This window comes from Pleurodeles waltl, chromosome 6 (genome assembly GCF_031143425.1).
Source record: "Pleurodeles waltl isolate 20211129_DDA chromosome 6, aPleWal1.hap1.20221129, whole genome shotgun sequence".
Classification (NCBI taxonomy): Eukaryota; Metazoa; Chordata; class Amphibia; order Caudata; family Salamandridae; genus Pleurodeles; species Pleurodeles waltl.
In genome coordinates, this window is record NC_090445.1 from 184,332,434 (window position 1) to 184,348,497 (window position 16,064).

General features: G+C 44.8%; 1 protein-coding gene across 1 annotated transcript in view; it reads left to right on the forward strand.

The window, feature by feature from the left end:
- DHX8 (DEAH-box helicase 8) overlaps nt 1-16,064 on the forward strand; it is a 251,735-nt gene that overhangs the window by 105,568 nt on the left and 130,103 nt on the right. The window contains exon 15 of the mRNA XM_069237773.1: nt 7,169-7,379. Coding sequence (XP_069093874.1) covers nt 7,169-7,379 — 211 coding nt within the window. The remainder of the gene's footprint in view (nt 1-7,168; nt 7,380-16,064) is intronic.

A 16,064-nucleotide genomic window follows, 5' to 3' on the forward strand; every position in this document is an offset into this window, starting at 1 on the left:
TCATTGGCACTAACTGTTAGTGAATAGTTTGTGCATAATGCTTACAGTTTATGAAGCTTTTTATCATCCTCTTGTCATGCAGTTTGATAGTCTTTTCATCCAAGTACATTATGCACTTAATTAGATAAGCAGATTATATATAGTTGTCCTGTATTTTGTCTATGAAAGCTGCACACGCCATCATTTTTATTATCATGCATCCAATGCCATTGTCCTGCTCCCTGTTACCTAGTAGTCATATTATCTGTGGAAAGTTTCTCTTTCTATCAACTTTGGCAAGTGTATTATTAGTTGTTAATTGGGTGTTATATAACTTCATGGCTATCCCTTGTATAAGAAAGTGGAAAGGATTATCAAGCTGTGTTTCTGGTGGATACTAGTAACAGCAGATCCCCAGGCGCGAGATTGGATCTGGAAGATTTTTCACCATACCCCCTGCGTGCCGATAGGTGGCGACATGCGGCCTCATATCGACTTTGCTCTGTGCCTAGAGTTACAATTAGAGGCATCACTCAGGCGTACTGACGTCAGTTGTTTTCTTTTCACACCTTTGTGCGCTGATCTGGGGCTAACTCTTACTTTTTCCCATCAGTGGACAAGCTTTTTTATTCTCAAAAACTTTTCTCTGATGTGCAGGGAAAATGCCAGCTCCTAAAACCACAGGCCTTAAACCTTATAGTTGTTGCCGCAAACAAATGTCTTTGATGGATCTGCATGAGGTGTGCCACTCGTGTTTAGGATGGAGCCGCAACTGTAAGTCATCTGAGGAATGTGTCCTGATCAATCCAAAGGTGATTCGGGATCAGGAAGCAAAGCTGTAAGTTACTGAACATCGCTGGAAATAGTGTAAAAGCCTCCCCTGCTCGACATCAAAGACACAGACTCGTTCCCACTCTTGCGACAGATCTTAATTAAGTTTCAAATCTTTGGGTTAGTCTAAATCTAAAAACAAACTAAAGAAATCCAAGCCTTGTCGCTCTTCTAAGAAGTCACAAGACCGTCAAGGTGCCCTGCGGTCTCACTCCCCGTCCTCTGTTGAAAAACCGGTGGCTTGGCATATATTTGGGGGCACCTGGAAACAAGCTGTAGAGGGGTACTTGGGGACTAGTGCGGTAGCTCTCAAAGGGTGGCTTGGTCGGGGGGAGGGGTGGTCCTGGGAGCAAGGAAACACAACCAGTTGTTGTTGGCCCGGGCCGTAGAGCTCAGATGCATCGGGTTTTGCTCGCCGGGTAGTTCTGCTTCAAGGTGCTCTCAGGATTCACGGTTGGACCTGCAAGAAGGGGATAAAAGCAGGGCATCTGGTCCACTCTCGATGCTGACATCCCTCGGTGGCTGGTCTCTAGTGGCGGCATTGGAGTCTTGGTTGGGCTCAAACGAGCAATGGTTCCTGCAAGGAATCTGGTACCCCCAGGTACTAATTCACGGCTCCTCTGGTAGATCTTGATGTCTTCTTACTTGGTGAGGAGATGGGTGTGTCCACCTGGTGCATGTGACCTAATCCTCAGCAGCTGCTGTGTTGGGGAACCCAGTGGTCAGCAGAACAGTGAGCCGGATGTTGCGGGTGGTGCCTACAAGCTGCAGAGAAGTGTCTCTTCCTCTTCAAGGGAGATGCTGATAGCTTGGTGAAGTGCTGTAGGCCCTCTGAGGCTTTTGGAGGATGCAGAGCTGCAGGACGAATCAGGTTGTCGCGATTGTCGGGAGAGGAGCCGGGTAGGCAGGCAGAGTTTGCTGCTAAAAGTCCACCAGCAGTCTGCAGTTCTTGTTTTTGACTCTTTGTCCTTTTCCTTCTCCAGTCAGTCAAATTTAGTTTGCTGTGTCGGGCCACCTGAATACTGAATTAAGGGGCATAGGTGATTGTAGGGTAGTAGCCAATGGGCTACTTAACCCTAGGGTGACTACACACCCTATATGACCACTTGCAGTGGGCATAACTCTGTCCCAGGATTCCTAATTCCACCAAAAACAAGAGGGTGAAACCCTTCTTTCGTGGAACACATCAGGCTGCCCACCTTAGAGGTGTGACTAGCCTGGTACTGCACCTCACCTCGGGGCGGGGGGTGGCATCTCCCATGTCTGGGGGAATCCGAGGTTGCATATCAAAGGTGGCAGGGTCTTTGAAGTCCCTGGCCTTGGTATGCTGATTCACTAGTCATCCTGCTGAAGGAGGTGATGACACCTTCCTCTGGAGCAGGCATTGTTTCTGGCCTCAGAGTGTGGTCTCTCACCTCCAGGGGGATCAGGAACTAGTCTGTGGTGGCAGACTGGTTGATACCAATCAGCCAGCACACTAGAGGACTAGTAGGTGTTCAGAGGGCACCTCACAGGTGCCCTCTGGGTGCACTTCATAATAAATCCAATACTGGCATCAGTATGGATTTATTAAGACGCGGCGTTTGATAACAAACACCCTAGGCTTGAGTGAAGCAATTATGTAGCTGGGTAACTTGTACTGACCAGTGCCCAGTACATACTTTAAGATGGCTTCCCTGTTCACTTGCAGTGAACTAGACATCACAGAGGCATATCTGCTCATGCTGATATGTCCTCATATCAGATATAATGCACCCTGTCATAGGGCCCTACTGCCTGCTGAGGTGTGACTTATTAGATGGCTGGAGTTGGGCATGGCACACAGTGTGTGTGCCATATCTTTTCTTTCCCCTCATGGCTTGCACCATAACACACAGTTTGAGATGGCAGGCTGTGTGCAATCTTTAGGGGGTGCCTTAAGTGGCACAATACATGCTGCAGCCCTTATGGGCCCTCTCTAGTACCCAAGCCCTAGGTACCAGTGGTACCATTTACTAGGGGCTTACAGAGGTACTAGAGTGTGTGCCAGTCATACACAATTAGACCTTTTACCTTGTTTTAGGGGAAAGAGCACTGGCACTAGGGTCATGGTTAGCAGGAACCCAGTGCACTTTAGTCAAAAATGTTCAGTACCAGTATCAAAAAAGTGGGGGTGACCATGTCCAAAAGGGACACTTTCCTACAATCAGGGGCAACAAACATCCCAGTAACATTGGCAACAGCCTCAAATCTGCTTTTGTTCACCCTTAGCTGAACACCACCACCCTGTTGGAGACAGAATCACTGACTTTCTACACTGGTGGCACGCAGTAATGTCCAGCAGGTGATCCTACAGATAGTCGAAAGGCTCTACTGTTTCTTTCCATCCCGCAGCCCATCCAACCTACATGGGAGCAGCTTTCTGTCCATTTTGCTGTGGAAGTCAAGACCATTTTGGACAAAGGAACCATAGAGAAGAGTCCCAGCCTCAGAAATCAGAACTGGGTGTTACTTCTGCTGTTTTGTAGTGCTGAAGAAGGGTGAATGCATTAGCCCCTTTTTAATCTCCGACCTCTCAACTTATTTTTCCAAAAGAACTAATTGGCCCACATTTTCACTGCTCAGATCCAGGAAACTGGATGGTAGCATTGGACCTGCAGCACACCTGTTCTATCTGGGATACAAGGTGGGCCACAAGCATTATCAATTGGCTGTGCCCCTCGGCACAAAGATGGTGGCAGCGGTCACAAAGTATGTTTGGAGGTTGGGAATACCAGTGTTCACCTACCTCAACACCTGGCTGTTGAAGGTGGGCTCACAATAGTAAGTCATGGGCCAACCCCATACAACGGTGACCTCCTTGCATCACAGGTTTCACATTCATTGTCAAACTCACACCTAACTCTTTTGCAGAGGCACTCTTTCATCAGAACTATCATGGGTGCTGTACGTTTTTAAGCCTTTCTTCTAGAGCAATGAGTCCTGGACATTCCAAGATGTCTCAGCCATGGGCCTTGGTGAGAATGGCTATGAGGCTTCGGGGACTGTTGTACACCTGCATCCTGATAGTCGATCCTGCCAGCTGGCATTTGCAGCCTCTGCATTGGAATCTGCAATCTCAGCACCAAGAGACCTTTCAGATTCTGTCCGAGTTTTGGATGAGATTGCAAAAAATCTATTGTGGTGGTTGCTCAACTGCATTTGGAGCAGCGGCAGACACCTCTCCTTACCCCACCCAGAGCTGATGGTGGTGATAGATTTGTCATTAAAGGGTTGTGAAGGTCCTCTGTGAGAGGTGGCAATTGAGGGATTTAGTCTCAGGCTGAGACTTGACTTCACATCCACATGCCGAGTTGGCAGGCCATTCGTTTGCCATTAAAAGCTTTCCCATCTATCTATGAAGCGAAGGCTGGTTCAGGTATTTGTGGACAACATAGCAAGCAGTGCGGAGTGGGGTCCTGCTGTGCCGAGAGGCTGTGCGTCTCTTAGCTTTGCTGAATTGTCAGAACAGATCTCTGATAATGCACCACCTGGCAAATGAACTCACCCAGAGGTGGTGCAGGATTTCTTCTGTAAGGAAGGCACACCTTTTCTTGATCTGTTTGCCACTGCCAAGAAAGTGCAGTGTTTACACTTCTGCAGATTGTAGTTCTAGAGGAGGCTCAATCTAAGAGACGCATTCTGCTTAGTGTGGAGCGTGGGACTTTTTATTGCCTTCCCACCTCTACTGCCCCAAGTTGTGAAGAAGATCAAGAGCACCCAGGCCCAGTCAACCGTGTGACTTCAGAGTGGGCCAGTGAGTGTAGGACGATACTTCTGGGCATAAGCATCTGTCGTCCGATGAAGCTACCATCTCGGGAAGATTTTCTGTCGCAGTAGCAGGGCAGGGATGTGGCACCTGGGCCTGTGCAGTCTACACCTCTGCAGACCTCGAAAGATCTACTTGCCCACTCACTATGCCAAGTTAGATTGTGTGCTCTTTTAGAGCCCACTGGCTGGCAAACAGGTGTTCTGTTCATTTAGAAACTGAATCAACAATAAAGATGCCTTTAAACATTGTTTTTATCTTGTCACGTTTACTCTGCGTTCAATGACCAATTTCAAATGTCACCTTATCTGTTAGAATTGTCTGCTTATTTTATTCTGGACATTTGTATTTACTTCTTATTTGTACGGCTACAAGTTTAGAGGATTTTGTAAAGTGAGCAGTCTGACGATCGTGTTGGGGTACAGTAAATATGAAGCAAGAGGGTGTAGGATATCATTTTGTTTTTCTAATATACAACATTTGAATAGCTTGTAAATGAACATTACAAATATTTCAACATGTTTCTCAGCAGCTAGGAAAACACATTTTTATAATTCTTAAGTGTGATGGGAACATTTTGTTAGGGTCAAAACAAATCGGGACCCTTTACTTGGTGATGTGCAAATGCTGAGTATTTGCTTAAACCCAATTTGCCACCATTTTTGTTTGTACGCTATGTAGTCTTCTCATTAAACTAAATGTCAGTTTGAAATTTTCTGGCCATTTCCATAGATAATGTGCAGGCTGTAAAATAGCGTACTACCACATCATGCTCTAGGAGAATATTTATTTGAAAGTGAAGTTTTTTTTTTTTTATAACATGAAATGGGAAACATTCCAGCCCCTTCCCTGAAGACAATGCTGTTAGCAAACTAAGAGGCAAGTCGGGGATCATGCGCATCCAGCATATGAGCTAGATTTGTAATAAGCATAAAGCAAACATTTGATCTATTAAATCAGAGTACAATAAATTCTGCTGACTTGCTGAGCTCACATCTATGATAATAGAGAAAAAAGGCTGAATTAAATGCAGTTAGAAAAGATTTTTCATGTGACCAGACCTGTGAGTCTGGTAACATGATGATGATTTTTCGAGGCCTGCTACATGCATGGAGTTTGAGCGGTAGCATGTGACCACATTTGATTTACCTCCCAAAGCAGTGGATGGGAGGTACCGTGGTGGTCAGGCACACTTCTGCCAAATCAAAAGGATGAAGGGAAGCTAAGACAAGTTTGTGGCTTGGTGTAGCAATCTTGATGAGAACCCATTACAGCCAAATTGTGGGATATTACATTTTGTTGTTGTTTTTTTTCTTTTAATTGTCTTTGGCCCGCAAGGACACTTTAAAGGTTATTTGTCTGCCCTTCTGACATTTTTGCATTTGATTGACTGGTTGTTGTTGGTTCACACATTCCCCTCCCTTACATCCAAATCTTTTTGTGATACCACAGTGGGACCTTAACTTGGTCCTAACTTTTTTAATAAGTACTCTCTTTGAATCACTACTGACCCAGGAGACATTTTTTTCTTAATGCGCTGATCTCGTCGTATCACATGAGTAAGCTCCAATCTCTGCCTTTCCTGTCGCCCTACATCACATTCTTTCCAGGCTAGCCCTTGCTGAGGACCAGAGTGGCTTTTCTCCCAAAGATTCTGACCTCTTTCTGTGTTGGCTAGTCGAGCAGTCCTCTGATGTTCTTTGCCCCACCTCATTCCTCGAATGAGGAGGAACAACTCCATTGTTTGGAACCCAAAAGTGCACTCAGTTTTTACTTCAGTTGAACCAAAGACTATTGGATGCACAATCGGATCCCTGTGATTCTCTGAGGCAAAGAAAGACAAAGTGGTACAGAAGCTGTATTTGTCCAGTTAGATACTCCTGTGTATTAAAATGTACAACACAATGGCATAAAGCAGCCTGCAGAAGGTGGAGGGCCCATTCCACTAGGGCCAAGGCTGCTACCTCTTCATTGGCATGAGGCGTGCCTGTCCTTGATATGTGTCAGGCCACAAAGTGGGCATCAGTGCACCTTCTCACAAAGCACTACTGATTTGGCAGCCAGGTCCAATGGAAAGGGCATTTTGGCTTTTTTGGTCTGAGTCATTCCACAGATCCACTACCTGTGGAGATACTGCTTTGGTATCTTATCTAACGGTAAGGAATCAGTGGTTAGAAGTATCTGTAAGAAGAGCATGTTACTTGCATTCAGTAACACTCTTTCTGGTGGATTCCTCACTGCCCTCCACCTTACGGTTCTTTTGAGTGGGCTCTTATCTTTCTAAAAAGGTTCCAGTTTGGAGATCTACAGATTGGCACAATTGATTACTGTTGGGCTCTGTTCGAGGGCACAGAAATACAGCTGCTTTTTACTACTACATCATTTTATTTGGGATTGCTCAATTCTTATTTTTTGTATGATTACCTTTGGAATGTTGCAGTCAGTAAAATACTTATAAAACCGATGCTTCCATCAGATGCTTGTTTGCTGCCTATTATTACTTTGAGTGGCTTTATTGTCTTCTTGCGATCTTAGTTCCATCTTATCTTTAACACAGTTCTTCTCTTACAGACTGTCCAAAAACGCAAGGATATGAAATTGATTGTAACATCTGCAACATTAGATGCTGTGAAGTTTTCACAGTATTTTTACGAAGCGCCCATCTTCACAATTCCAGGTCGAACATACCCAGTGGAGATTCTCTATACAAAGGAACCTGAGACTGACTACCTGGATGCCAGCCTGATTACGGTCATGCAGATCCATTTAACTGAACCTCCAGGTGAGTAATAAGTGGGAAACTACGTGTATGGACTGGATTCTAATTTTTTATCCCTAAATTGTTACATGTGGATATGTAATTTTATTTATTTATTTTGGCATTCCATAGTCTCTAATATGATAAATTATCTTTAGGGTTTATCAGTCTGTGCATATCTTATTTGCTTAGGGGTGTTAACTAGCTGAACACTTTCAGTATTATTCTGTTATTTGATGGATGATTGATGCATACCCTTGCTCAGCCTCGTTCAGAAATAACTATTCTCATTTTCTTGTCGGAACTAATGTGCAACAACTATGGAGCAAACTCAATTAATTTTAGTCCTGCTAGATGTAACGTGCTACCTAGCTTGGAGTCTGATGGCATTTGGGTAGAGAACAGTTGCAATAGACAGCTTGAAGTGATGGCTGCAGGGTATGCTTCCTTTCCAAAGCTGGGTTTCTATGGGGTTTGACCCGATTCAGGAAAATGATGGTAGGGATATTTCATTTTTTTTAAAGCTAAAGAGTAAAACCCTTGTTCATCATGTATTAGTTATTCGCTTCATTTGGTAACATTGCCATCATGTTACATTGCACTACTTTAATCACCAGTGTTTTAATCATTCCAATATACAGGCGAACCCTCTTGGGTACCACAAAGGAACATATGTGACAATACTATATACAGGATGACAAACAAATGTCACATATATTTATGTTAAATAGTTTTCCAGTTTTACAGATAAATACACACAGGAAGCAATATATTTTCCTGTATGTAGTTATTTTTACACATGGACAAATACAGAATACGTTTTTTCCTTTTGCCCAGTCCCACTAGAGTCATTCATGTGTGCTAGGTCAACAGATAGAAAACGATTTCCCAATGAAGCTTAAATAACTGCAACAGTTAAGCTCTTTAAGCTGTTCTACAATACAGATAATGGCAGATGATTGTATTATGCTGTAAATGGCAACAACTCATGGAGCATTGTCATAAGTAGACATTGGTTGATTACGTAAACATGTAAACACACCCATGGCAGCTACTTTTATTTTTACACTAAGTACAAAAATAAATATGGATAAATACAGATAAAATGATCAAAAAATACGTATGGTTAACTGCAGATGGAAATGGAACAATAAATACCATAAAACCGGGAGCCTTACATATATTTAACAATAAATGATTTCACTTTTTCATTTGTTTTGTTTAAATTTTTTTTTTAAAGAGAACTGAATTGATATTCTCTAGATCTTTTTCCAGACATTTAAGCACGTTCCAGTATGTAATCCATTACAGTGTGTATACAACAAGGCATATGTGATGGAAACCTCTTAGGTAAATAAGAAACTGATAAAACACCATAAATCTCACATTCGTAAAGAAATACTTATTCAGAATTACCCGACTCTGAAAACGATATGCTGTGGAGTGTCTTAAAACGTGATACCAACAGGAGAAAACACACAAACATCTCTCCTCAGAGCTGAAGCCACGATGACCTCCAACAATGGAGATTCGTTTGAACCGGCACCGAAATAGAGCATACCAATCCTCATCACATGGCATTCCGGTTGCCTTGCACTAAAAAGTAATGATATGCCAGGTAAAGGTATTCAGCGATCTAAAAGAAGTACATGAATCTCTCAAGAAATGGGATGAACAGCTGTACACGTAAGATATGCCCCAATGGTTTTAATTAACCTATGAAACAACCAGAGCTACCAACAAACAGTAATAAGCAACCTCCTAATGTGAAGTGACATTAGACAACATCCTCTTAAGATTTTTTAAGCAGTGAAGCAAATCTTGTGATACTGAGACAGCTGCAGAAATATCATACCAATTGGTAGAATGACACATAAGGGAGCAATATCCCTCAGGATATAACAAATCAATTTCCCATAGAACTCCAACATCAGGTGACCAGAACTCAGCAGACTTGCTCGAGCTGGCAGGTTCACAAAAGCTTCCACTAAAAAACTATATTTGGTCAATGAGAACACTGCCTTACCATCTTGATGCACCAGAGCATAACACAATTACCGCGTTGGCCAGAACAACCAAAAAACGGGCAACTATATCCCTCAACATGAACTACATTTCCCAGAGATCCTTGCAACCATGTAACCGGACCTCAGTGAACACAGGGTAGCGTAAAACTGCATTTGTCAAAATGCTGTGAAATGCTAAACCACATAGCAAGAATGAGGTGGTAAACGAGCCTCTCTGACAAGTACTGAAAGCAAAAAAGGCACAAAGCTCAGGCAACCACCACATTCACTGAGGCAGGCCGTAGGAAGTCCAGAAAAGGAAGTTGGACACCTTGAGTAAAATCAAGTAAGGTTAAAGGACACAGTCAAAGAATAGGCCCAGAATGTGTACCAGAATTTGACAGAACTGGTTGAAGGATTTTTATCTGTTTTCTAGCTGCCACACCTGAATTATATTCTAATCAGCAGGGGAGCCCACGAAAGTGGAACACGGGGTGATAGGTGAGTGGTTACTAAACCCTTCCAGAAGTACTGATATGAAACACTTTTCTTTTTTCCTCATACCCCGAAGTAATCCAGTAAACAAAATCTTCTGACACCTTAAAAGATGTTGCAAGACTGACAAAGATCTTGTAAAATAATTCAAGTCCCAGGGACATCAAAACACGTTGGCACTGCATTGGATTGTTCTGGTGCCATACATGTAAAGATCAGAAGATACAGTACATATAAGGACACTGAAAGCACCCAAGCAAGGGCACACACGTTAATGGACTACACAGTGTAAAGTGCTTTAATGTGGGGAACAAGACCCACTAGATGTAACTATAGTTCTTTCTTTTTTCAATCTTTTTGAACAAAAGGAAGCATGTGAACTCATTATTATTATTATTATTATTATTATATATATGTAACATTTGATTTTTCTGTAAGTATTAATGTCCTGTTTCTCTTTCTGGTATCCAAAAGACTTGGCCTGTATATTGTTGTAATGCTCAAAACACTGGTGACTAAAAGCAGTGAAATGGCACATGATGAAAAAAGTATGCACCATACTTAATGAATTGAATAAATAATCTCAGGTAGATGAAGGTTTTTCTCTGTAGTTTTCATGCAAACCAAGGGTAAGATTTTTGGTTTTGTTATATAATAGAGCGTAAAAGAATTTCATGGCATTTTCGAAAAAGTGCGAACTGATTAGGAAGGTATGCCGCAATCCACAATATTTTCTGAAAATCTGTGTCCTAAGATTCTTTCTACCCCTAAAGCAGTGAGCATTGCTTTTTAATGAATCCTGTACAAAGATGACAAACCAGCTTAATTTTTTATATCTGGCTTTAGTAACCTCAAACGTTGACTATGTGCTATATTTTACAGTGTTCATGGAGAGTGTTAGAAAAAATGCATGTTAAAAACCCTGGCATTCTGCCATAAATTTTAGTTCTATGGCATGTGAGACTACAGATACGCAAGCTTTGCATAATCCGGCTATCTACTGTTTGGTTCGGAGTGCTTCAACTGTTTTTCTTCGAGAAGCATTTTCTGATGGATACAACTACCTGTGGATTCCTCACCTCATTAATTCTTCCAATGCGCCAGCACTCAACGAAAACTTTCTTTCCAGCTCTTCACATTGACGAGGACGTCACAATTGCACGGTTCTGCCTGCGACTCCATCTAAAGTCATTGTGGCAATAAGAAGTCCGCGCCGGCGTGCTGACGTCAGTTCCCTTTTTTCCACGCCTTCGACGCTAACGGTTTTTTCCTGGCTCTCGAACAGTTAATGTTTCGAGGTGTCTTGTTTTACTCGTTACAATGTCTCCGCCCAAAGACATCAGGTTTTAAGCCTTGTCGTGAGTGCGGGGGTCGAATGTCAGTCACAGATCCTCATGAAGACTACTTGTGGTGCCTAAGTTTGGACCTCGACGTGGAGGTGTGCGTGTCCTGCGAAAGGATGAATCCAAAGGCCTTAAAAGAAAGAGAGGCTAAGCTCTTCTTAGCAAAAGCTAAGAGGGGACTCAAGGGTCATCGAAGATCTAAGGTGAGGGACTCTTCTTCTCACAAGTCCTCGAGATCTTATAAGAAGCGGCACTGGCACGATTCTTGACGCTGTTCTTCCAGAGAACGTGCTCGGTCCCCTCCAAGACGACGTCGTACAGTCTGGGAGGTCATTCCAGCTATCACTTCCCAGCCTCAGAGTCCACAGGCTTCTCCAGCGCCGTCACTGATTGAGGTTGTTGAGTCCATGGCGAGTCTTCTGACTCACTTTTCACCCGTGTTGGCTCAGGAGCCGGTGGAGCAAGCTTCGGATCCGACCCAAGCGCCTGCCTTCAGGAGTGGATCCGGTGGCTTTCCTTAATGCTGTGTTTAGCATTTTTAACAAGGCTAAGGCCCCTGCTGGTGCACCGGCTGGTCATACGGGTCCATTAGCATTCTCTTTGGGTTCACCGGCACTGTACAAACCGGTTCTGTTTTGTACCCTTCTATCCTGCTGAGAGTGCTGGTTCAGTGCCAATGACGTTACCTCAGATTATGGTGCAGACGGCGCTGATGTAGTTAATGCCAGTGCCGAATAGATCCCAGTCAGGATGCAGTGTATCTCCACCATCTCCTCCACCACGTCCATCTGCCTTGAAGCTGGCGTCGTCGGCATCAGCTAACTCTGTCGATGCCGAGATTGGAGGCCAGATTGAGATCAAGGAAGAGAGCCTTGAGGCTCTTGGAGGAGCAGGAATAGCAGCAACAGCTGTTAGCGGAAGGAGAGATTCCTGAGCCTATGGGGGAGTTTCAGGGTCTGGACTCTGCAAGTGGACTGGATACCTCCCCTGAGTGGGGATCTTTCATCCCTGGGTGAATTTATAGAGGAGGCAGCATCCTATCACACTGTTACAAGGAAGGCTTCTGAATTTTTGGAACTTCCGTTACCAACATCGGAAGTGAAGGGGCACATCTTAACGAAGGTGTTGACCCCTTCCTCTGCTTCTGCGGAGCCCCTACTCCCTTTTAATGATGCCTTTTACTGAGCCCATTTTTGACATTTGGAGAAAGCCTGTCACGACTCCAGCGGTTTCCAAGACTGCGGCTAGGAGGTACAGGGTTGCTCCTGGCGATCCTCATTTTTTTATCTCCACATCTGACTCCTGAGAGCTTGGTGGTTCAAGCTTCTTGTTCTGCCTGATCTGCACCTGGCTCATTTTCTGCTACTCCATCAGATAGGGAGTCTAAGAGAATGGAGCAAGCAGCCAATAAAGGTTTCTCATCCTGTAGTATGGCCCTGAAATCGGTCAATGCTACCTGTGTGCTGGGGAGGTATGTTCATGCCCTGATGGACACGGCAAGAGCTGTGGTGCTAGGCTTGCCTCCGGATGTGCAGGGGCAGTTTGATGAGCACCTTTTGGACACTCAAGCGGCGGCCAAACAGATTATCCAGTTTTGGATACATTGGATTTAGTGGCCAGGGCAATGGGCACTTCGGTGGCGACCAGGAGGTATGCGTGGCTTAGGTCTTCTGGCTTTTCCACGGACGTTCAAACAATTTTGTTGGACCTTCAGTTTGATGGAGAAAAGTTGCTTGGGTCCAAGGCCAATTCTGCTTTGGAACGTTTTAAAGACAGCAGGGCTACTGCAAGATCCTTGGGGCTACAGGCTTCAGCATCCACACCCTTTCGATCCTTTCGGAGGCTTAGGGTGTTTGACCGTGGATCCTCTTTTTGTGGAAGGCCACAGTCCAATACTCCACAACCTGCCAACCCTCTCTATATGTATTTTAGAGGGTGGGGGAGGGTTAGAACACGAGGAGCTACCCAGCAACATTCTGCCTCGTCCTCTTTCTCTGGGGGAACCCAACAAGGAAAGCAGCCCTAGTTTTTTATCCATCTTGGATCATGCTTCTCCCATAGGGGGCGGAGTATTTCATTTTCTCCACAAGTGGGAGCTAGTTACATCGGACTCCTGGGTACTAAATATCGTGGGGAAAGGTTATGCCCTTCCTTTTCGAGAATTTCCTCCTCCTATCCCTCCCCGTCATTCATTTTGTTCAAAAGATCATCTCCTGTTGCTTCAGCAGGAGGTACAAGTCATTTTGTTAAAGGGTGCAGTGGAGTTGGTTCACGAGCAGGAAAGGGGTCAGGGATGCTATTCAAGATATTTCCTGATTCCCAAGAAGGATGGTTGATTGAGACTTATCCTGGACCTGAGGATTTTGAATTGGTTCCTCAAACTGGAGAAATTCAAAATGCTGACTCTAGCACAGGTACTTCTGGCGTTGAACGAGGAAGACTGGATGGTGTCTGTCGACTTGCATGATGCTTATTTTCATATCCCCATTCTGAAGTCGCACAGGAAGTATCTCCGGTTCATTGTAGGGTCGCAACACTACCGGCTTGCGGTCCTTCCTTTTGGTCTTACTTTCGCACCTCAGGTCTTCACAAAGGTGATGGTGTTGGTTGCAGCAGACCTCAGAAGGAAGGGAATTTCTGTATTCCCTTACCTGGACGATTGGCTAATAAAAGCCAAGTCCCCAGAGCTTGTGCTGCATCATTTGCAAATGACAACACGGTTGTTGTTCAACCTGAGCTTTACGGTAAATGTGCCCAAGTCTCTCCTGGAACCCTCGCAGCACCTCCTGTTCATAAGGGCAGTACTGGATACCACATTGAATCAGGCCTATTCTCCGCCTCAGCGGATTCAGGACATTCAGGCGTTAATTCCAATGTTTCAAAATGGAGGGGTTGTTCAGGTCCTCAAGGTCCTACGTCTGTTCGATCTGTTCTCTTCTTTCATTCTGTCGGTCACTCATGCTCATTGGCACATGAGGGCTCTCCAATAGTGCCTCCGCAAGCAGTGGTTTCAACACAAGGGGGATCTCGAAGAGTCGCTAACGATCTCCAGTGATGCTGCAACGGATCTACACTGGTGGGCTGTGAACGGCAACCTTTCCAAAAAAGGCCATTTTGTCTACCACATCCGGTGGCCACGGTCATAAGGGATGCTTCCACTCTAGGGTAGGGAGCTCATCCCAGGAGATCAAAGGTTGTTGGTCTCTGGTGGAACAGATGTTTCACATCAATCTGTTTCACATCAATCTGTTTCAGTTACGGGCAGTACATCTGGCTTTCAAGGCCTTCCTCCCGTCCCTTCGCGGTCAGTCAGTTCAAGTCTTCTCAGACAACACTACTACGATGTGGTACATCAACATGCAGTGCCTATGCAGAGAGGCTCTGGTCCTGGGCACAGGACCATCGGATTTGCATAGTAGCAAACCATTTGGCCGGAGTTCTCAACAAATGTGCAGACAGTCTCAGTCGGCATTTCTCAGTCGATCACGGGTGGCGTCTCCATCCAGACCTGGTCCTTCACATCTTCTGGATGAGGGGTTTTCCACAAATAGACCTGTTAGCCACTCGGGAGAACGCGCACTGCCTGTTGTTCTGCAGTCTTCAGTATCCTGCGCAAGAAGCATTGGGGGGCGCGTTTCAGATGACTTGGTGCGACACGTTTCCCCCTCCATACCTCTGATTCCTCGGGTTCCGAGGAAGATACTTCAAGATCGGGCCCAAGTCATTTTAATAGCTCCGGATTGGCAAAGAAGGGTGTGGTACTCAGAGCGGAGGGCACAGTGAGAGTTGTAGAATGTCTGTCTCCCTCACCAGGGCAGACCTCCTCTCGCAGTCGCAGGGGCAGGTTTTATACCCCCACCTCCAGAGCCTGCACCTACATGCCTGGAGATTGAACGGGGCAATCTGAGTTATTTTTTTCTCCCTCCAGAAGTGGTGGATGTTACCTTAATGGCCAGGCGACACTCCACCAAAACTGTCTATGCATACAGATGGGCAAAATTTGTTACTTGGTGTGGAGAGAGGAAAATTGATCCCTTAAAAGCCCATTTATCTGATGTTTTGCTTTTTGCCCTTTCCTTGGCACAGAAGGGTTGTGCAGCTGCAAATGTGAAGAGTTATTTATCAGCGCTGTCGGCCTTTCTGTGCCTTCCTGATCAGCCTTCCTTTATTAAGTCTCCTGTAGTTGTTAGGTTTTTGAGAGGCTTGACTAACAAGTTTCTCCCACTCCGTTTCTCATGCCTCAGTGGGATTTGAATTTGGTTCTTACTGTTTTAATGGGTTCACTGTTTTAATGGGTTCACCGTTTGAGCCTATGCATTCTTGCCCATTGAGATTTTTAGTTTTGAAAACGTTTTTTCTTACAGTCATCACTTCTGCTAGGCATGTGAGTGAGCTCCAGTCTTAGTGTGAATGCTCCTTTTACCTCCTTTCATGCCCACAAGGTGGTGCTGAGAACCAGGGCGGCTTTCCTTCACGAGGTTTTTCATATGGGGTAATCTATATTGCTGCCTTCCTTTTACCCTCCTCCCTATCCTTCAAAGGAGGAGGAAAGACTTCATTGTCTAGATCCAAGAAGGGCTTTGAGTTTTTACATTGAAAGGACAAAAGACTTTCGTATTGATCAACTTCATTGGATATGTGGGCAAGATGAAGGGCAAAGCCGTCCACAGGAGAAACCTTTCCAGGTGGGTCATTCTTTGCATACAGATTTGTTATTCACTGACAAAGAAGGTTCCTCCTGAGGGTATTAGGGCCCATTCCACCAGAGCTAAGTCTACCACTTCGGCCTTGGCTAGAGGTGTGCCAGTGGTGCATATTTGTAAGGCAGCAATTTGGGCTTCCCACCCCACTTTCACAAAGCATTA